We start from the raw sequence: 22,519 nt of genomic DNA, 5'->3' as shown, positions 1-22,519 counted from the left end.
TGATCATCATTTAATATCTGAAATCTAGTTTCTTTCTTTCTTAGTACATTTCTTCTTATGTTTAACCATTTTTAATTTTTTTAACTCTTTTTTTCTTTAAAGATTTTTCGTACTTTTTTTTTTCATTTTAAAGATTTATGATGTTTAACTAACTTTTACTTTTTTTTCTCTAATATGTGTTTACAGATTGAGTTATCTCTTATGGCGTTTGCCTTACTATGTGTTGTGATTATGGCGTTTGTCGAGTTTGTCATCATTCGTTTGATGGAACAGGAAATCCGTGTGGGAAACTATGGTTTGTGATGGATGAAGAACAACACTCGTTTTAACTCGGCGATTCACAACATTAATGAAGCCCGCGTCTATCTCAATTCAAAATTTTTGAATTTCAAAAAATAACAGTTTCATTCCGAAAATTAGTTGCCTATTTTTACTCTGATCAATAGCCAGCCGCAATACTTTCCATGGAAAACAATATATTCTTTCATCAAGTTTCATCGATAGTAGCCAGACTTTACGGTATAATACCTGCCAAATATACCTTCAAAACCCTAATCTCGATCTTCATATAACAATACCTTTCAGGCAGCTGAACAACACCATTAAACACAACCTTACCCTAGAGATGGAAGGACAAGGTTCGACTCAAGTGGGAGACTTAGTTAATAAGTTCAAACATGTTGTTCAGGACTTGGGTGATACCTCTGATATTGTGGATTTTTCGCTAGCAGATGACAAAGAAAAAGAAGCAGATTCAACTTGGGAGGAAAGCACAATTGGAAAGATCATAATAGAAGGAAGAATGAAAGCTGAGACAGTGGATAAGTTCATAGGTTTACGTGGCCTTTCATGACATCTGATGATTTGAGAATTGTAGAAGCTGAAACAAACATAATGATTTTCAAGTTTAGCAACTGGTCCCTTTTAAACAAAGTCATAGATGAACTTCCTTGGAGTGTCAATAGGCATTTTCTGGTGGTGCATGATTACATACCTGACATGATTTACACAGAGAAACATTTAGGGTTTTCAACAGTTTTGGGTACAACTGAAGTTTTTACTACATGAACATATGAATGTTGCCGCACTCACTAAGATAGGTGAAATCATGGGACAAGTCATTGCCAATGAACCCAAGGATGCCATTCCAGTAGGTAGCGATCCTGTAAAATTTTGTGTTAATATTTGATCTCACCAATCCTTTGAGAAGAGGAGTTGAAGCAGTAACTAATGCTGGGATTTCTCGATGGATCAAATTCATTTATGAAAGACAACCGAGTGGAAACTGCATTAATTATTATGTCATCAAACACTGCAAGGGAGCATGCATAGATGTAAAAAAAATCTGGACAAAGCTCACAAAAAGTCATACTTCTTTGGCAAAGTTACTAATATAAGGAAAAACATTGTGATCAACTCAACAAGCAATGTTCCTACATATAAGAAGAATAACAAAGCATCAGTGAAGACTGCAGTTTTCATTCCTCCTAAGGATGGTGTTGTTGTTAATTTTGATTTCTTACTGAAGAAGTCAGAGGGTTCGGAAGATGAAGAAACTAATAGGCTTGGAAAAAGACGCAGAGCTACCGAAGATGTCACTAAGACAAGCACATTTTAACAAAAACCACCATTTCCAACAATGTTTCCTACACTGATTTCCAGATAACTCAAAGGGTCACCACTAGAGATAACCAGAATGCAAACACAGAAAAAGAGAATCAGTTAACTATTGAACTCATAAATCTTCTCCTTTTAAAGTTCCTTGTGGTTATTTTCACCTGCTATAAAATCATCCTCACCATCATTGATTTTTGTTATTCTTTACTGATTTTCCTTACTTTGAGAAAAACATATATTACTTGTTATTTTCTTCTCTTTTTAGCAATTATAATCATGAAGATAATCTCGTGGAATGTTCAAGGTTTCAAAAATGCAACCACTAGGAATCATCTGAGTGATCTCATAAGAACATAAAACCCAGATATTATTTTCCTATGTGAGACAAAAATAGATCAAAACAAATACAAACCACTTTTAAAGCAGTTCTATTATCCTAATATTGCATTAATTGAACCAGTAGGCTTATCTGGTGATCTAGTCTTACTTTGGAAAAACGGATTCCCATGTGATGTTGTTGATACTTATAAAAATATGTTTAATGTTCAAGTTCAGTCTGATCCTAACAAGCCAGAATTCTTGTTGACTTAAATGTATGGTTACTCTAACTATGCAAAGAAAAAAGAAAAATGGAGTTACATTCATCAAATCAGTGAAGCTAATAATAGTCATTGGATTGTATTAAGTGACTTAAATTTCCACATTATTAATAATGATGTTAGCAATTTTTCCTCCACGGATGGCTGGGTTAACAATATTTTCTCAAGTTGTGGCTTAGAAGACATAGTTTTTGTAGGTAAAGATTATACTTGGTCTAATAATAACATGGGAACTGGCACTATAAGAACTAGGATACATATGGCCTTAGGAAATGGAAATTGGTCCTTAAATTTCCCAAACTCTAGGCTTTTACACCTTGCTCAATTAGGTAGTGATCATAGTCCAGTTATGTTAGACATTGATGTTACTTTACCTAAATGTTGGAAACCTTTTAAGTTTTTCCTGGCTTGGTTAAATGATGCTTCCTGTTCCATTGTTATTGCTAATGCTTGGAAATATAGTGTGACAGGCTCACCAACTTATCAGTTGGTTAATAGACTGCATATTACTAGAAAGAAATTATCCTTATGGAACAAAGAGCGTTTTGGTAATATTGATCAAAAGATGGACAGTCTTCAACTGGAATTACATAAACTTCAAGATTATCCTTCATATCCAAGCACCAACAATGAAATTATCAACATCAATAATGAACTAAACAAGTGGCACAAAATAAAGACTCAGTTCTATCAACAAAAGTTCAGGGATCACTTTATTAAAGATATGGACACAAATAGCAAGTACTTCCACACTAAATTCAACAAAAGGAAAACAAGGAATAATATAGATTCAATTCAAGATTCAAAAAATAATTGGTTGCAGTCAAGGGATCAAATCTCTCAGCATTTCACTCAACATTTTAAAGTATCAACACATTAAGCAACCCAATCATAGATGTAGGTCTATACAACATTCTGCCAACAATTATTACAGAAGAGGATAATATCTCTCTCACAAGAATTCCCACTGATGAATAGATATACTCTACTCTTAAAAGCATGGAGAATTGGAGTGCACCAGGTCTTGAAGGATTCCAAGCTGGGTTTTACAAAAGCAATAGAGCATAGTTGGTGAAGATGTCTATCTTGTGGTTAAATAATTCTTTGAAACGAAGTACATTCTCAGGTAGATCAATAAAACTTATATCTCTTTGATCCCAAAAAAGAAGAAAAGTACTGGTGCAGCTGATTACAGACCAAATTGGTTTGTGTAATACTTCTTATAAGATTATTTCTAAAGTTATTGTTGTTAGAGAACTTCTAGGTCGAACTCGCAAGCGTTGAAATCTCAAGCTTGTTTGTCAATGTTAGTGATCAAAACTATAAGTCTTGATTTCTGGTCTACTTATAGTGATGTCTCGTACTAGGATAGATTGTGTAGTTGAGCATTAGACTTCACGATGTTCATCAATTGAAGACGAAAAAAATACTAAGGAGATCTTGTGGAACTTCATCAACAAAAGGTATGTGGAGACTAAAACTCATCTATCACTTGGAAAGTCTATTTCTACTCTATATCCTATATTGAGACAAAAGTAGTATTACTATATAGTTGTCGATTATACACATTTGAGATTTCGAGCCAAGTTTAACTCACTTACATATTTCTGGAATTATGTGTTGGTAAGCTTTCGCTTCAACCATGTTCATCTTATATTCTTGATGAAAGTCAAAAGACGATCATGTGAAAATCTCCGAGTAACATCTTATATGGTTTGTGTGATACAATCATTTGGTGCAGACTTGGACTGTTTCGTTATGATTATTTCAATAACTTGAAAGTTTCTTTGATCCTAATAGTGTGTGAAAACGACTATTTTCATCCTCTAAGAAAGTTTCAGAGTTTAGAACACCTAACCATCATTGGATTATCAACCTAGTGTGCATTCTTGCATGTATGTGATCCATGACCGGAAGTAAAGTATGCATACCCATATGCGTACTTATAGTTGTGAAATTTCGTGTACCAAGTACACATACCGGTACGCATACTTGCGTAAGGTATATGTCCTGAAATTTTTGTTGGGTTTTGGAAGTGTACTTAAGTATGCGTAACCGTTCGTATACTGGCGAACCCAAACTCAGACCGGCTACTTAGATATGCATACCCGCATGCATACTTGAGTGGTTAAAGTACTAAAATCGGTTGGCTCATGAGCTAATACATTTATATATTAAGGAATGTATTCTTTGCAAACCGTGGCTATAATGTTCAAGAATTGATTCGAGTGAATCAAACCGATTTTGCTTCAGTTGTGTTCTTGTATACTTCTATGAGAATATAACAATTGAAAAACTCTTTAACTAGTTTCATTTGATTCATTTGAACTTGTTATGGTTAAGATGAATAAGGTTGATATGAGAGTGTTCATATAGCTAACCTTGGTTAACTACTGTTGACCCAACATGGTGTACACGTTTAGGTACGATTACTTAAACCTAAATGAGGGTACATTTCATTTGTGTATGACAAGATAAGGTCGATCTAACGGTTGAAAGATATTAGCTTGAATCTAATCATTTTTTCATCTAACGGTGAATATTGAATGCTTTGTTACCAAGGTAACTAAGATTGCAAACCCTGATTTGAAAATTATATAAAGAAGAACTCTAGAAAATGGGAAACCTAATCCCCACACCTCATGTGTGATACTAGTTGTATAAGCTAGAGTCGATTCTCCTTTAACCTTAGGTTTTTCACGAAATCCTGTAGGTTCACGACTTAAAGACTTCATTGGGATTGTGATGCCAGACCCAACTATTTTCTATGTAGTTGCATGTTCTGATCTTGCCATGTTCTATCGTATTGAGTACTATATTCTCTAAGATTTTCTCGAGATTTATTCTCCGATAGGCAAGATAAAAAGTAGTCACAAACATCTTCGTCTCATCGTTTGTGATTCCACAATATCTTGTTTCGCTACCATACAATTAAGATTATTGTGAGGTTGATATTTCTAAGCTGTTATTCGGGAATATAAGTCTGGTATATCAATTGGATCCTGTTCACCTTGATTTAACAAAAGACGGAACAAAACTCGTAGGTATTTTTGTGGGAGACAGATTTATCTATTCCAATAGATTTTTCTGTGTGAGACAAATTTATTTATCAAGTCTTCGACTTTGGGTCGTAGCAACTCTTGGTTGTGGGTGAGATCAGCTAAGGGAATCAAGAGCGTAGTATCCTGCTGGGATCAGAGACATATACCTTGAATCAGTGTGAGATTCATTAGGGTTCAACTACATTCCAGTCTGAAATTCGTTGGTAGTAGGCTAGTGTCTGTAGCGGATTAAAATAGCATGGTGTTCAAAGCTGGACTAGGTCCCGGGGTTTTTCTGCATTTGCGCTTTTCCTCGTTGACAAAATTATGGTGTCTGTGTTATTTCTTTTCCGCATTATATTTTGGTATATAATTAAAATATCACAGGTTGTGCGTTGAGATCAATCAATTAGATAATCCAACCTTTGGTTGTTGATATAAATTGATTGACACTTGAACATTGGTCTTTGGTACCGTTCAAGTTGTTTCACATAATAATTAGGCTCTCGGGTTTCTATCTGTTTGATTTGTTGATTACATTGTGAAACAGAGATATAAACTCTTTGGTATACTTTTCTCTAGATTGAGTCTGAATGTCTATTTGATTCTCTTAAAAGTATATTGGAGTTTGTCTATTCAGATTGCCAAACTAAAAATTGGGTGTGGTTGTTAGACCCCCGCTTTTTCAATTGTTAACTAAATGAAACCTCTTATGGAGAAGATTATATCACCTTTTCAAGCTGCATATGTTTTAGGAAGACTAATCAGTGATAGCTCAAAAAATTATTCATTCTATGAAGAAGAAAAGAGGAGAAACAGGATGGATGCATGTCAAAGGCTTTTGACAAGTTTGAATGTCCTTTCTTGATTAAAGTTCTTTCTTACTTTGGTTTCAGCGAAGATTTTCTGTGACCTAATCTATCAATGAATCAGTACTACTACATTGTCAGTTATGCTTAATGGGTCACCAAGTGAAGAATTCTCACCATCTAGAGGTATCATACAAGGTGATCCTCTATCACCTTATCTATTTATTTTTGTTATGGAGTTTCTTTCAAGACAACTCTCAAATGCAAAAATGGATAAAACAATTAATAGTATTACAGTGGTTGCATTATCACCAGCTGTTAATCATTTCCTTTTTGAAGATGATTGCTTGATCTTTACTCAAGCAGATCTCTCCGTTGTTAACAATTTACTGGAGTTATAAAAAATTTCATTTCTCAATCAGGGCAAGTTATAAATTTTGAGAAAAGTACAGTTCATTTCAGTAAGAAGACCAAGCTTGAGGTAGCAGAGACATTAAGAAAAATTCTTGGAGTTATAACAATGAACTCAAAAGAAAAGTATCGTGGTTCACCTCTTATTCTTCGACACTCAAAACAAGAATCCTTCAAAAGAATAAAGGAAAATTTTGAAAATAGGTTTTCTACATGGTCTTCTATCTCCCTTTCTCAAGCAGGAAGAGTCACCATGATCAAGCATGTTCTTAATTCTGTCTCAAAACAGATTTTCTGGTAGCTTGAAAGTTCCCAATTTATCATATGAGAACTTTCAAGCTACCAGAAAAACTTCTTCAACAACTGACAAGTATTGAATTTTTTTTTTTTGGGTGTAACAGTAATAAAGGTCATAACCCAACTGCTTGGTTAAATGTTTCCAGGCCTACTGAGATGTGTGGACTAGATTTCAGAGACATGGAGAAACTCAACTTAGCTTTGCTCACTAAGATTGCTTGGGGAATATGCAATAAACCTAACAACTTGATGACTAAAGTCTTGGAAAGCAAATACTTTAAATCAGGAGATATTATTCACCAAAACATCTCAGCTAAGAACTTCTCATATACATGGAATGGTGTAGTGTACTGAGGTACAACTACAAGGGATTGATCAAGGATAACTAGCAGCAAGCTGCTTTCTCTCTGCAAGCAGAGCCTAACCTTCAATATTGAAAGCAATTTAGTTTTTCATTGATGAATTTTAGGGTCTTACAATGATTGGGTATTTAAACACCAATTTAAGAAGAAGGACATCAACGACCCAAAATACATCAAATAAGGAAAAAAGACAAGAAACAGAACTCGAGGAAATAAAATTCCTACACACACTGATTACCCTAACTAACCTGGTGAGTATGTATCCAACTCAGTCAAGCGACTCAACCTCAAGGAGTTGGGTACATGACAATGCCCCTCCCTTTAAAAAATCCTTGTCCTCAAGGATAAATTATGGAAATTGAGCTTGTATGTGAGTCATGTCTTCCAAGGTAGCATCCTCCGCAGAAGAGTTGCACCATTGGATGAGAACTTGATGCATAGACTGGTTACCTCTGAGAGTGCTTCTAGTGTTCAACACAGCTACTGGTTCAACAACAAAGTGACCATTGTTATCCACCACAGTCAGAAATGGTAAAGTAGAAGCGAAGAGACCAATTTGTTTCTTAAGATGGGACACATGAAAGACATGGTGAATGCGAGACCCAACTTGCAATTGTAACTTATAGGCCACTACGCCAACTCTTTTCAGAACTGCAAAGGGACCAAAATATTTGGCAGAGAGCTTGAAGTTCTTGCGGATAGCAACAGAAGACTGACGATAAGGTTGAAGCTTAAGAAATACCATGTCACCCACTGCAAATTCTCTATCTAATCTTTTCTTATCAACATAAAACTTCATACGATCTTGTGCCTTTGTTAGATCGTCCTTCAGCAGTTGCAACATAACATCTCTCTCCTTCAAATAACTCTCCACAGAAGCAACTGAAGTTGTGGCCATGACTGGAAAAATGAGATGAGGAGGTTGATAACCATATAAGGCCTGAAATGGTGACATCTTCAGACTAGAGTGATAGTTGGTGTTGAACCACCATTCTGCAAGATCTATCCATTGTGTCCATTGCTTAGGGTTAGAACTAGTCATACGACGTAGGTACTGCTCCACACAAGCGTTAGTTCTCTCAGTTTGTCCATCGGTTTGTGGATGGTAGGCAGTTGAAAGCTTGAGGGTGGTTCCCAATGACTTGAACAAGGCTTTCCAAAAATGACTTATAATTATTTTTTCTCTGTCACTAACTATAGAGGCTGGTAACCCATGGAGCTTAAATATGTTGTTGAGAAATTCCTTGGCTACTGACATAGCTGTGAAGGGATGACTTAATGGAATAAAGTGACTATATTTTGTAAGTCTATCCACAATTACCAAGATGACACTCTTCTTATTGGACAATGGAAGTCCTTCATTAAAATCCATTGAAATATCCTTCCATGCTCTCTATGGAATTGGCAAGGGTTGTAAAAGTCCACTAGGATAATAAGTAGAACCCTTGTTGCATTGACACACCTCAAAAGTAGCCACAAACTGTAAGATATCATGCTTCATTTTTGGCCAAAAGAAGTGAGATTTTTCTCTATGATAAGTTCCTAGCATGCCTGAGTGACCACCAATAGCAGAAGAGTGTAAAGATTGGAGAATGGAATTTCTCACCTCATTGCTTGATCCAATGTAGAGTCTGCCTTTGAATATGAGTATGCCTTGTGAATATGAAAACTTTGGCTGATCTGGAGAGACAAGTAAGGATGCTATAAGTTGTTGAGACACATAATCACCTTCACAGCTTGAGATAATATCTTGTGCCCACTGTGGAGTGCTCACAGAAATGGCATTGTAGTCTGCAAATGAAATTGGTACTCTGGATAAGGCATCAACAACCACATTCTCTTTACCCTTCTTGTATTGGATGATATAATAAAATCCCATCAATTTGATGAGCCACTTATGTTGTAAGGTATTAGAAAGTTTCTGATCCATTAGATATTGTAAACTTTGGTGATCAGTCTTGATAATGAATTTACTGTGAGAAAGGTAATATCTCAATTTTTGTACAGCCATGCAATGGCCAAGAATTCCCTGTCATAGGTGGATGGAGCTAGAGCTTTAGGACCCAAAGCTTTACTGAAAAATGATATTGGCCTGCCCTCTTGCATGAGAACTGCTCCCACTCCTCTGTCACAAGCATCAGTTTCCAGTATGAACTGTTTTGAAAAGTCAAGCAGGGCCAACACTGGAGCCATTGTCATAGCAGTTTTGAGTGTATTGAAAGCTTCATATGATGATGTGGACCAATGGAATGCATCTTTCTTAAGCATATCAGTAAGAGGTTTAGAGATAGTACCATATCTATTAAAAAATATTCTATAGTAGCCTGTGAGACCCAAGAATCCCCTTAACTGCTTCAAGCTGGTAGGTAATGGCCAAGTGGTCATAAAAACAATTTTATCAGGGTCAGCAACCACTCCTTCTGCAGAGATGAAATGTCCCAAATAATCTAACTAGGGCTGAGAAAAAACACATTTAGATAGTTTGTAAAATAAGGAGTAGATAGAAAACCTTTTGTAAGTGTAGAACATGATCTGCCATGGAATTGCTATAAATGAGTATGTCATCAAAGAAGACAAGCACAAACTTCCTTAAAAATGGCTGAAATACTTAGTTCATCAGAGATAGAAATGTAGCAGGTGCATTGGTGAGGCCAAAGGGCATCACCTTAAACTCATAATGTCCATGATGAGTTCTAAAAGCTGTTTTGTGAATGTCATGACCAAAGACTCTGATTTGATGACATCCAGACGTTAAATCTATTTTTGTGAAGATAACTGCTCGTTTGATTTCATCCAATAGCTCATCAATCAGTGGAATATGAAATTTATCCTTAATGGTGGACTCATTTAATTTTCTATAATCAACACAAAATCTCCATGTGCCATCTTTCTTCTTTACAAGGAGAATTCGGGCAGCAAATGGGTTGTTACTATTTTGAATAAGCCTTGCAGAAAGCATCTCCTGGACCAACTGTTCAACCACAAATTTATGAATATAAGGGAACTTATAAGGCCTCTGTGAAGTAGGGTTAGAATTTGGTTTTAGTGGAATTTTATGGTCCAAGGTTCTGGAAGGTGGAAGTGTAGTAGGTTCTGCAAAGACATCAGAAAAGGTATCCAAGATTGCACTAATTGGAGGAGGAATAGGTGGAGGAGGTGATGCAGAAACAACAAAGAATTGGCCAATTAGTGTTGGAGTATAATCTTTAATAAACTTCCTAAAAGAAGAACCTTCAATAAGATGAAGAGAAGGTTTAGAAGGACTTCCCTGAAGCGTGATATAACTTCCATGATGAAGAAAGGAAATCTTCAACTGAGTAAAGTTGAATGTAACATCCCCTAAATTTTGTAACCAATCATCTCCTAAAACCATATCATATCCTCCTAGTGGTAGCCCCTTAAATCAGAGGAAAATTGATGCCCTTGCATTTCCCAATGAATGTTCTGAAAAAGACCATGACTAGTGATGCTTTCACCATTTTCCACTGTCACTACCATGTGCCCTATGGGAGAAGCATGAATGTTTAGTTTCTTGACAATGCTGGAGTGAATGAAACTATGGGTACTCCCAGTATCCACTAGAACCATAATAGGATATTTCTTTAAAGGGCCTGAAACTCTAATGGTATCATGAACTACATGTCCTGTTAAAGCATGTAGAGATATCTCAATATTAGAGTCACTAGTAGTTGGTGAAGAAACATTGGAGTCAGCAGGAGACTCTGGTGTTGAGTCTTCCATCTCCTCATCAGGTATGAGCATAAATAATTGTTGTGTCTTGCACTTATAGCCCTGTCTATAGAACTCATCACAATTATAACATAACCCTTTGTCTTTTCTCACTTGCATTTGGCATGAGTAAGCCTCTTGATAGGTGGTAAAGAAATGTCAGTGGAAGTACTTGGTGGAGAGGTTGGGTGGGTTACAATTGGATTAGAAGAAGTAAGTAGTTTATTGTAAGTGGTATGAGGAGATAAAAATGATTTAATAGTAGAGGGTGGGTGAGACACAGATAATGGTGTTGGAAAAAAAGGTCTAGAAAATGTTTTATTGGGTTTTGGGCGATGAAGTAAAGAAGCTTGTTGTAACCTTGCTAAGACAAAGGCCTCAGTTGTTGTGGCTGGTTTGAACATTTTCACAGTAGCCCTTATATCCTCCTTTTAACCACTAATGAAGCTGAGGGTATAAAAACTTTCAGGTAAGCCAGGATTATTAGCTACCATAAACCCTTTATAGTGCTCCCATTTATCGAAATAATCTTCTACAATTGTAGTCTGAGCTAATTTATTGAAACTTCCCACATAATTATCTTGTGCAACATCCTCAAATCGAGCACATAAATCATTAACAAATGTAGTCCAAGGAATAGACTGTTTACCTTGTTGATAGTTCATAAACCATGAATCCACCTGTGAATCGAAGTGAATAGCAGCTAAATCCACTCGCTCCTCTTCCAGAAATTTGTGAAATGCAAAATATCTTTCACATTTAAGAGCCGAACCTCGAGGGTTTGTGCCATTAAATCTAGGAAAATCGACCTTAGGAGTTCTGGAAATTCGATTGTTGTTAGAATGAGAAATTGTTTTAATGAGTTGAGAGATATTGTTGAGAGGTGGAGATTGAGATTCAGCCGAAGATGGATCTGGATGGTGTTTTGATTGATTATTTTCTAGTAAGCCAAGAATAAGAGCTAATGTAGATTTGACATCGGTGACAGAAGAACTCAACGAATCGAATTGATCTCTGATTTCAGTGATGGAAGTAGTGTTTTGAGCAACACTTTGGGTGAGATCTGCGATGAACTGTTTGTTAGCCATGTAAACAGGTCCAGGAGTGATTGATTATGTAGATTGATTATTTTCTAGTAAACCAAGAATAAGAGCTAATGTAGATTTGACATCGGTGACAGAAGAACTCAACGAATCGAATTGATCTCTGATTTCAGTGATGGAAGTAGTGTTTTGAGCAACACTTTGGGTGAGATCTGCGATGAACTGTTTGTTATCCATGTAAACAGGTCCAGGAGTGAATCTGATACCATTTGTAGTGTACTGAGGTACAACTACAAGGGATTGATCAAGGATAACTAGCAGCAAGCTGCTTTCTCTCTGCAAGCAGAGCCTAACCTTCAATATTGAAAGAAATTTAGTTTTTCATTGATGAATTTTAGGGTCTTACAATGATTGGGTATGTAAACACTAATCTGAGAAGAAGGACATCAACGACCCAAAATACATTAAATAAGGAAAATAGACAAGAAACGGAACTCGAGGAAATAGAATTCCTATACACACTGATTACCATAGCTAACCTGGTGAGTCTGTATCCAACTCAGTCACGCGAATCGGGCTCAAGGAGTTGGGTACATGACAAATGGTATAACAAAAGGTCTTCTTATTTTTCAACAAAACTAAAATATGGAAGGACAGATGAATTCCTTCATGAATTATCCACCTGTTCCCATGAGTGATCATTTTAGATTTTATGATAAGGTGGCAGAACTTTTTTTTCCCGATGCATCTCATTGGGATGTCAACTTACTGAATGTTTTATTTGATGTTGATACTTCTATCAAGATTCAAAGTCTTTTCATTGATAACATTAAGGAAGACACAATGATTTGAATCCTGCTAAGGATGGTAAGTTTTCAGTAAAGAGCACCTACAAAATGTTGACATACAACGACAGAGAAGTTCAAGTTAATGGGGTTGCTGTGCAAAAACGAGCATGGAAAACGTTGTGGAGCTGCAAGGTTGCTCAACGTATCAAACTCTTTGCACGGAAATGCACAAGAGAATTACACTCTACTAATTGTAAAAGGGCCACTTACAATGAAGAACTGGATACCAGATGTGACATTTGCGGTGGTGCTGAAAAGACAATGAAGCATATCTTATTTGAATGTAGACATGCCAGAGCAATATGAAGAGGCATCAACATTCATATTGATTCAGTCAGGGCCGTCTCTGACATTTCAACGACCTTGTGCGAAAGAGTACATAACACCCTTTTACGCAAAAGAATTTTTATTTCGCAATTATAGTTATATGTTTTTCAAATAAAATTTATTATATAACACAAAAACGAAGTAATTTATGTCACGCAACTTTAGAGCAACATTAATAAGTCAGGAGGAATTTTCCATCAAACATGAAAATAAACAAATTTTAGATTTCGAGAAGACAAACTAATAGGATAAGAATCAAAGAAGCAATTTTACGGCTAACACAAAAGCCACGATAAGATTACAAGATATGAATCATATGAAATCAAAAGCTTCCAGTAAGGTATCAAAAAAAAAAAAAAAAAAAAATCAGTTAATCAAATTCAAATACCAAAAGCATTAAGCATCCACTAAGATCAGTCAATCAAATTGAAATATCAAAAACAACCATCCAGTAAGATATCATCAAATATCCACAGTGAAATCAACAAATAAAAATCAAGTTAATCAACTAACCCCAGGAAGACAATAACCCTAATCCTATAACCATCCAAAAACAGTCTTCAAGTTAGTTTAATTTTATGACTATTAAACTATATAAAACTATAATATAAGAGATTACCTATGAATTAAATGGAATGATTTTTTTCCTGTTACCAGAGTACATGTGAATGGAAATATGGAATTGTAATGAACTTTCTCCTTCACGGAGTTTTTGAATCTCGGCTAAGGTTTACCGGCAAGGATTTTCCTTTTCTTGAATATATAGTTTAAGGCAGAAGCGACAATTTAGGAATATAATTATTAAGAAATAATGGGATCGTTTTATCGCACGTGTGATATGGGTGACTAAACGGTAGCAGGCCACTAAAAATATTAGTATATACACACCACTAAACCGAAAATTCTCACCCTCCAAAAATTCTCGCCCCGTGTCGTTTCCCAAGAAGCCCCACCTCAGAACCAGGCCTGGGTTCAGTTAGTGTTAACTGCAACTCAGTTTCCGATTGGGTTATTAGCTTGTTTTCTCCTTCTCACTCGACTGATGATGAAAAATAGATTTATTCTCTAATGATTGGAGCTTGGATAATACGGAAGGATAGTTGTGACGTAACTTTCCAGGGAGTATCACTTAACCCTCATAACACTGTGCATAAAATTATTTATCATCTTGCTTCTCATATGCATGCTTCCAATAACTTGTTATGCTCTGAATCTAACAATATCAATGTGTCTAGATGGATACCACCTTTAGAAGGGGTTATTAAGTTCAATATTGATGCCTCTTTAATTTAATCACCACACTAACCAATTTGGAACTGGCATTGTAATGCGTGATTTCACAGGTTGCTGCCTTGGAATCAAAGGAACTTATGGAAGTGGAGCACCAAACCCAGAAGTTGTGGAGTGTATGGCTATTCGTGATGCTTTGCACTAAGCTAAGAGAATGCATCTTACAAGAATTCAGATAAAGGCATATGCAAAGCTGGTCACTCAAACTATCAATAATCATTCACTTTTAATACAGTGGGAGAATAAGAATCTAATAAAGGAGATCAAACATTTAATCTCTAGCTTCATTTCATGTACCTTTGATTTTGTTAGTCGTGACGATAATCAGGTAGTTGATGCTGCTAAGTCAGCTAAAGAGTCAGGTTTCCCTTTTGAAAGTTTTAGTAATATTGAAGCTTCAATCTGTAGCCTCCTGACAGGAGACCAAAACTGCACTCAAAAAAAAAATAAAAAATTATTGCTTTACGTCGGAAAAAAAGAAGAACTTCATTGCTTTCATTGAGAGTTGAACTCAAGACCTCCCGCTTACTAAACTGGTGCTCTAACCAACTGAGCTATGAAAGCTTGGTGGCAGTTAGGTATATGGTTTTTAGTTTATTCCAAGAAGTGCACATCACTTGAAATTTAGATTTCATAAATTTGCACCAGGTTTGAAAAGTTAGATCAGATAAGTGTACGGTAAATCATACAATATTAAATCAAGTAACAGGATACACATGAATGTACATACAGTCTTTGTTATCTTGCAGAGATATGTGTTGTACTGCTTGCTTAGCAAGGAGGTCTGCAAACTTTGGTTATTTTCATTACCAATCTAAATTTTAAAAGCTACTCTTCTTCTTTGGTTTCTGATATCTACTGTTCTCAAACTTAGCTTTAGTAATGAGAGAATACAAGATATCCGCTTCGGCCGTAGCAACCACCGGAGACTCCAAAATACTACATAAACATGTCCAGAACATCAAATAAATCACAACCAAAAACAAACCGTATTGCTTTAACATCTATAGCGGAAAATTTAGTTCTAGCACTAGTTGTAGTACCTGTTGAGTAATTCCTCCAAAATAATTCGTTGTGATGGTGTAACGTAATGGATACAATTTCTCGGGCACCCGCTAACAGCATTCTGAATCCCGTAGTCATTTCCTTGCCCTGTTTAGTTGTGTTCGTACCAATAATGTTCAAGACAGGAAGCTAGGAATGTTTTGCATAAACATATGTAACAAATGCCAACCTTGAATAGTTGCGCGTGCAGTTCCTGTCCATGAATCAAATGAGAAGGCATTTGGCGCGGCTTTTACACATGAAGATGGACATCCTGAAACCACAAGCATTTTTAGCTGATTCGCGTCCAACAGCATTATTGAGTTAAATTCTGCATATGATTTTGAGAAGTTCTAGTGGATCGTAGTACCTTTGCCAATGCAAAGAGTCTCATTGATGAAAATATCGAGAGCTTCACATTCCGGCTCATCGAAAGGATCTACATTACTTAATTTGTCCCTAATATTGACACCAAAGAGTCACATTCTTGACGAAAAGGCACAAGAGAAGAACTTCTATTGAATGCCAATTCAGGAGGATAGTGAATTAGTATAGCTAGCTAGTGTTACCTATCAATGTCGTTGAATCGAGGATTCTTAGAGATAATCTGTTTCAGGGCAATTTAAAATGTATTAGTACATGTGCTAAAAATTGCAATTTAGGAAGACTAAAAATATCATCCTATTAGGTACCTCATAAGCTGTGATTACTTGACGAATCATGTCATCTGAATTCTCGACATCTTTGCTCACATCCGGATGATATTGCTTCACCTAAACATACAGCAATAGAGAACCAAAAATACATTATCATTTGCAAATTTAATCAACATTTATTTTCCCGTACGTGTTGTCAGAAATGTGGTTACTTTTGATCGGAAAGCTGACTTGAGTTCTGCGAATGTACAGTAAGGACTAACACCGAGTATTTCATAAGCAGACGACAGTGAGAGTGGGTATTCTCCTCTGCCAATTTCTTTACAGTGTAATGTAAATGAAGATAGCATCCCTGAACGACCACAAGATTTTAAGCAAATTTGGTTACGAGCTAAGTTTCTGTTTAGATTAAGCGGAAATGAGCTGCAAAGAGTAGTGGCAAAACCATTAAAGGCGTAATTGCTGATTAGAGGATTAGGATTTGAAACTGCAGCTGAATATAGAGCTGATTTGCTAATTAATGGTTCCATTATTATCTCATTCTGGCCACTGATCAAAATGTGTCTAGTTGTTTTAGTTACAAGCATTAGTGACCACAAAAAAGTATACGACTTATCCAAAAAAGTACAGTATAAATATTTTTGCTTAACATCGGAGAAATGAAGCCAAGCGTTCGATAACAAGCTGAGCATTCTTGGTCTCAGGGAAATGTAGATGAAAAGCATGTCCTTCTCCTTCACTCTCGAAAAACTTGACTCTATCTTCTTCCCATCCGATTTTCTTCAATTCATTGCAATAAAGCCGACCCCTTTCTCTCACTGGATCCTCTCCAGCTACACAAACAAGAACCCTTTCACAGCCAAGACATGACAAACTTTGAGCTCCCGGTCCGAACGGGTTTATCATCGGATCGTCGATGCCGACAGAAGATGGATTAACGAACAGCCAAAGCCGTTCGTTTATTGCCTTCACTTCAGTGTCCATGTCTGTTTCACTCCCAATCGATTCAGACCCCCAAAAGTAAGGATGAGCCAAATACATGCCTCTAAATTTTAAGCCATGCGCGCCAGCACGCATGGCGATATTGTGAGCAATATTTGCACCAGCGCTGTCGCCGCCCAAAAATATCTTGTTGAAATCTGCATAGTCATTCAGCCATGACTCTTTGCCATGGTTTGATGCACTGGAGATGGGTTTGTCAGTTCGAGAGTGAGAAAGCACCCATTGAAGAGCAGTCCAGCAATCTTCATAAGCAATAGGAAGTGGGTGCTCAGGTGCTAATCGGTATTCGATTGACACTGCTATGACATTGGCTTTAGAAACTAAAGTGTTCAGGTAGCGATGGTAGTAAAGTGCGAATGCCGAACCGAGACAAAAACCGCCACCGTGGAAGTATATAAGAAGAGGTAAGTTTTTATGGTTGTGGGTACGATTATTAGGAAGGCAAAGCCTAGCAGAGATACAAGGGTCTGATGAGATGCTGATATCTTTAGAAAACACACCAGTTTCTGGGTCTTCTAAAGAAGGCGGAACAGTTTCTGATGCAAGGAGACGTTCTACACGGCCATTTTTGTATATTCTAAGGAGTGGAAGGAACTCGTAAACAACTTCTTGGTTGTCAGAATCCATGAAAAATGAAAGAACCTGGTGTGGTGCTGTGCAAAAGAAAATGGAGAGAACTGGACCAGCTAGCTAGTTTTGTCTGAATCCATGAAAATGAAAGAATTCGGCGTGGTGCAGAAGCAACAGAGAATAGAGAGAAATGGAACAGCTAGATAGCTTTGGAGATATGAGAAAAGAAGAACTACACTCAAAGTTGCATTATATAAGGAAAGAGAAGAAAAGGAAACGGAAGCTGACTGTCTTCCTTAAAAGACAGTAGCAAAATAGGTTTCAAATTTCTTTGGTCTAGTAGTCTTTTAGACTTTCCTATGTCGAAGTCTTATCATGTGAAAGACTAATGTACCAGCAATGTTTTTTAAGAGAAGTTTCTTGGGAAACTTGGGGATATGCCCCAAAATTGACTGTTATTTTGAAATATGACTTAGGATTCTAGTTTTCGGAAATATGTCCCAGTCATCCAAAATCTCATCCAAAACCGTTAAGTAGTCAACATTCGCACACAATTGAGATTACATATGTAAAAATTAAAAGACGTGTATACTATATACTCAGTTTTGATGGGATTTTCGATGGCCGAGACATATTCCCGGAAACTGGAACCCTGAAACATATCCCCAAAATGACAGTCGATTTTGGGGCATATCCAATTTCCCAAGTTTCTTTGTTCCAAGTATAACCAATGTGCAATTTTATTTAATTAGCCATCTCTGGAAGTAATCTAGAAGAACTTCACTTGCGTGTCAAGAACATGGGTACTGAAAAAATCAACTGCAAGCATAAAAACATTTAAATTGCTAGTGATATAGGCTTGCTAGGTCCTACAGCTGACCAACTGTTTGTCAGAGATGAAGTGCACCAGTACCTTGCAATCCCTCAACAGCTTTATTCCAGCCATACTTCCCCATTAATCCTCAAGTTGAGTATGATGTCATGCCTGAAACATTAAAAGCCAATTTTATGAAACAAGTATGATACAAACCCCATAATCATAAGAAGCACCAAAGTAAGTCTCCTCCAACTAGCAACACAGATTTCACATTCCAACAACAAATGGAAGTAAAAAACAAGGAATAATTCATTACTCAATTGCTACTTACCAATATGGAGTTGGCAAGATTTTTAGATCGTTTTTCATTCATAAGTTTTATAAAAAGTTCAACACGCTTGCACAGGGCGTCTGTCTGTTCCTCGACTAAAGCCATGTAATTGTTCACGTCAATTCCATTTGCCCGCTTCTCTTTTGCATCCAAATACGCTTTCTGCTTCTTTTGGTAATCGCGATCAGCTTCTTCGTAGGCAACCTTTAGTTGTTCTAAATCACTCTCGTCATACTTGTATCCTTGAGATGCCTTTTCTTTTGAGGTGTTTGTGACCTCCATTTCAAGATGCGCGCTGATTTTTTTTCAATAGTCTTCCCTTTCCTTCTGTAAATTTACAAAACATAAGAAGCTTAAATCAATGGAGTTGAATCAGAACATATACAAATACACAGAGAGAGGCAGATAGGAATATGATGCTGTATTGACGAGTTAAAAAGCATATGTATAAACATAGGGTAAAACGAAAACAACATATAATACATAGGATTGAATCAAAACTGAAACTGGAATGGATTTGCAAGTACCAATACGAAATTGATTTCAAGGGTTCAGCCGAAACAAGAAGAAGATAATACCTTTCACGAGTTAATTAGTCCCAATGCCACTGCCAAACCTACCGACTCATAGAGGTGCGCATTTGCCGATCCGAACCGGGGCCCTCTGGTTTTTTGTGTGTGGGTGCCCAAACCGAACATTGATGGACTGGATGCGGCAATGGAACCAAACAGCTAAGTATGCATTTAATGCATTTAACCAGTTCAAGCATGATGTGGCACATATATATATATATATATATATCTTTTTTACCGAGAAACAAACCCGATATTAAACTAAGGTGAAAATTACAAACATCAACTAAGGATTCCTTCCTTACAAGACTAGTAAAATCCCAACAGTGGGAACCTTGTGTTCAACCTCCTAAGAAACTCTTGGTCAATCGAAGTAGCACCAATATGGTAGATACAAGCTTTGGGTCATATGCTAAGTTTGTTGCTTTATCTAGAAGGTTAGAAGCTTTGGAATTAAATCAGTCTAAACATAGGTCTCTTGTTGAACCTGATGATAGGATTAGATACTCTCAAGTCTCTAATTGTGGAGTAGAACCCAATAGCTCGTTTTGGGAAGGTCAGGTTAGTGAAGAGCAAGCCCACGTTGCTTATAACAATGCTAGGTTTGAGAACCGTCAGAAGTTTGACCCATACTCAGAAACCTACTACCCTGATTGGAGAAACCATCCTAATTTTTCTTGGTCTAAAGGCCAGAATCCAGGTCAGTCTAGTAATTCTCAGCCACCCCATGTTTTGGTTATACTCAGAACCCTTCAGGTCAAACCCAGTTTCAGAACACTTCTAAGAAAAGATCTCTACCTTAGAAGAAGCTCTTACTATGTTAGCAAAGAACCATGATATGTTATCAGTTAACCACCTTAGCTTTCAACAAGAAACCTGGCAGAATTTGAAGGATAATTCCCAGACTCTTGCTAAATTAGAACTTCAAGTCGGCCAAATAGCTAAGTATATAAGTGAGAGAGAAGATGGAAATCTCCCTAGTCATACTGATCCTAACCCCAAAGGAGAGAAATCGTACAATCATGTGAATTCTGTTACAACCCTTAGGAGCAGTAAAACAGTAGACAATAAGGTATCCATGCCTAGTGTACATACTGAAGTTCCACCTTCTACTTCCCAAGAGGAGCCCGTGGTTGAGGAAACTGAAACAGTCTCTAAGGATTCCCAAGAAATTCCTGATAGGTCTACCTTTGTGCCTAGAGCCTTGTATCCTCAGTTGTTAACCCCAACAAAGAAGGAGCCAACCTTCAACTAGATAATGGAAATATTTAAGCAGGTGAACATCAACATTCCCTTATTAGAAGAAATTAGGCAGATACCTGCTTATGCCAAGTTCCTTAAATATCTTTGTACAAGAAAACGTAAGCTTAATGTTCATAAGAAAGCCTTTTTAGCTGGTCAAGTAAGTTCAATTCTTCTAAACCAAACACACCCTAAGTATAAGGACCCTGGATGCCCTACCATATCTTGTGCAATTGGTAACCACACTGTCGATAAGGCATTATTTGACTTAGGAGCTAGTGTTAACTTACTCCCGTATCATGTATACACCCAGCTAGGTCTTGGTAAGTTGAAACCGACTAAAATGACACTATAATTAGCTGATAGGTCTGTCAAAGTCCCTCGTGGTGTCATAGAGGATGCTCTGATTGAGGTTGATAAGTTTATTTATCCAGTGGATTTTGTTGTTTTAGACACCCAGCCAGTTCAGGACCCAAGTGCTCAAATCCCGGTGATTTTAGGTCGTCCATTTTTAGCCACAGCTAACGCTGTCATCAACTGTAGAACCGGACTTATGAACATATCCTTTGGTAATATGACCACTGAACTAAATGTATTTAATGTTACTAGACAACCTTCTGAGAATGATGATTTAGAAGAAGTGAATATGATTAGCACTTTAGTTCAGGATAATTGGCATGAAAATTTACTGGGAGATCCTTTAGATGAATTTGAGGGAACCATTTTCTTAGACCAGATGTGTGATCAATCTTTAGAAGAAGCCCTTGAGTATTTTAAAGACTCTACGGACCCAGAAATTCAGGCAATACTATTAGGTCTTTCTGAGAGTAATGAAAACCCTAAGTTTGGGGGTACAGAACTAGAAGAAACTCTTGAGTATTTTAGGGACTCTGAGGATCTAGAAATTCAAGAAATAGTTAGAGGTTTGTCTGTGAGTAGTGAAAACCCTAAGTTTGGGGGTAGTGATGGCTCTTGTGATCGTCATGTATCCCTAATTAGAGTTCCTAACTTGGGACTCGAGCCTTGTGCGTCATATATTTTACTTGAATATATTCAGACTCCGCAACCCGATCCTCCTGATACTGTCCAGGAGGCAACCCAGGCATTAGAGGCAAGTATTTCGGATGAATCTCTTTATCGAGACACACATATGAAACTCAATTATGCGCCCCAGATAAACTCAATTGTCTTGACAGAAAACTTAGATGAGGATGTGCTCCTTCTTTTCATTTTTCTGAACCAGTATAGTTGTCTCATATTTTTGTTAGCTCTTTTTGTTCTTACAGACCACAATTGTTTCGACTATTGGTATACGACTTTGGAAGGTGACAATCCTTTTTGAGGTATTTGATGTCTAGCTAGAGACTTTAAAATTAGCAATTACTGGGAGGCACCCACGCTCATGCGACACGGTAATATCCTTCATTGTTTCTTTTCCTCAAGTGGTAACAGTTTCTCCTTGTTCATGCTTTTAATTTCATCTTTAGAACATTGAGGACAATATTAGATTTAAGTTTGGGGGTGGGGAAGAAACTTTTTGTTAGCTGCAATAAATAAACTCCAGAGCCTAGAAATTTATATTTATTAAGGATGGCACTAACCAATCTAAGTGGATGGAAGCATTTTGGTTGTAGGAGTTGAGGAACCAATCTGATTAGATGGAAACATCTAGAAGAGTCTATTCATAAAAGCACATAGCTCAGGTGTTAGAAAAAAAAGAAAACATGGTAGTGTCGCCATATCCTCGTGATGGAAACATCGAAAGAATCCTGATCACTTCTTTTTTTTCTGTTTACCATTGCTAGGGAGAAATAGAGTGACTGAGATTAAAAAAAAATAAAAAAAATAATTGAGACCAGACCACCAGACCAACCGGAATAAATACAAAGTCGACCACTGGTACCCTTGTATA

General features: G+C 36.8%; 2 protein-coding genes and 1 non-coding gene across 3 annotated transcripts; all 3 read right to left on the bottom strand.

Moving 5' to 3' along the window:
- Positions 1–14,863: 14,863 nt before the first annotated feature.
- Positions 14,864–14,937, bottom strand: TRNAT-AGU. The gene has a single exon. It is a non-coding gene; the product is annotated as a tRNA-Thr (tRNA).
- A 57-nt stretch (positions 14,938–14,994) lies between these two features.
- Positions 14,995–16,683, bottom strand: LOC113357393 (chaperone protein dnaJ C76, chloroplastic-like). The gene is made up of 7 exons (XM_026600767.1): positions 16,286–16,683; positions 16,110–16,190; positions 15,987–16,024; positions 15,788–15,876; positions 15,608–15,691; positions 15,417–15,525; positions 14,995–15,312 (listed from the first exon to the last, which is right to left on the bottom strand). The coding sequence occupies exons 1-7, from the start codon at positions 16,658–16,660 to the stop codon at positions 15,195–15,197; spliced, it is 894 nt and encodes a 297-aa protein (XP_026456552.1). The 5' UTR covers positions 16,661–16,683; the 3' UTR covers positions 14,995–15,194.
- LOC113357392 (2-hydroxyisoflavanone dehydratase-like) lies at positions 16,583–17,849 on the bottom strand. Its single transcript, XM_026600766.1, has one exon. The coding sequence runs from the start codon at positions 17,700–17,702 to the stop codon at positions 16,719–16,721; it is 984 nt and encodes a 327-aa protein (XP_026456551.1). The 5' UTR covers positions 17,703–17,849; the 3' UTR covers positions 16,583–16,718.
- Between the last annotated feature and the right edge of the window lie 4,670 nt (positions 17,850–22,519).

The sequence above is a fragment of the Papaver somniferum genome, chromosome 3, assembly GCF_003573695.1.
Source record: "Papaver somniferum cultivar HN1 chromosome 3, ASM357369v1, whole genome shotgun sequence".
Taxonomy (NCBI): Eukaryota; Viridiplantae; Streptophyta; class Magnoliopsida; order Ranunculales; family Papaveraceae; genus Papaver; species Papaver somniferum.
This window is presented reverse-complemented; position numbering and strand designations above follow the sequence as displayed.

Coding starts and splice junctions, on each gene's coding strand:
- LOC113357393 (XM_026600767.1), bottom strand. CDS start 16,660: ATGCTTGTAACTAAAACAACTAGACACATTTTGATCAGTGGCCAGAAT. Junction 15,526..15,607: donor TGCACGCGCAACTATTCAAG/GTTGGCATTTGT, acceptor ACAACTAAACAG/GGCAAGGAAATGACTACGGG. Junction 15,313..15,416: donor TTGGAGGAATTACTCAACAG/GTACTACAACTA, acceptor ATGTTTATGTAG/TATTTTGGAGTCTCCGGTGG.
- LOC113357392 (XM_026600766.1), bottom strand. CDS start 17,702: ATGGATTCTGACAACCAAGAAGTTGTTTACGAGTTCCTTCCACTCCTT.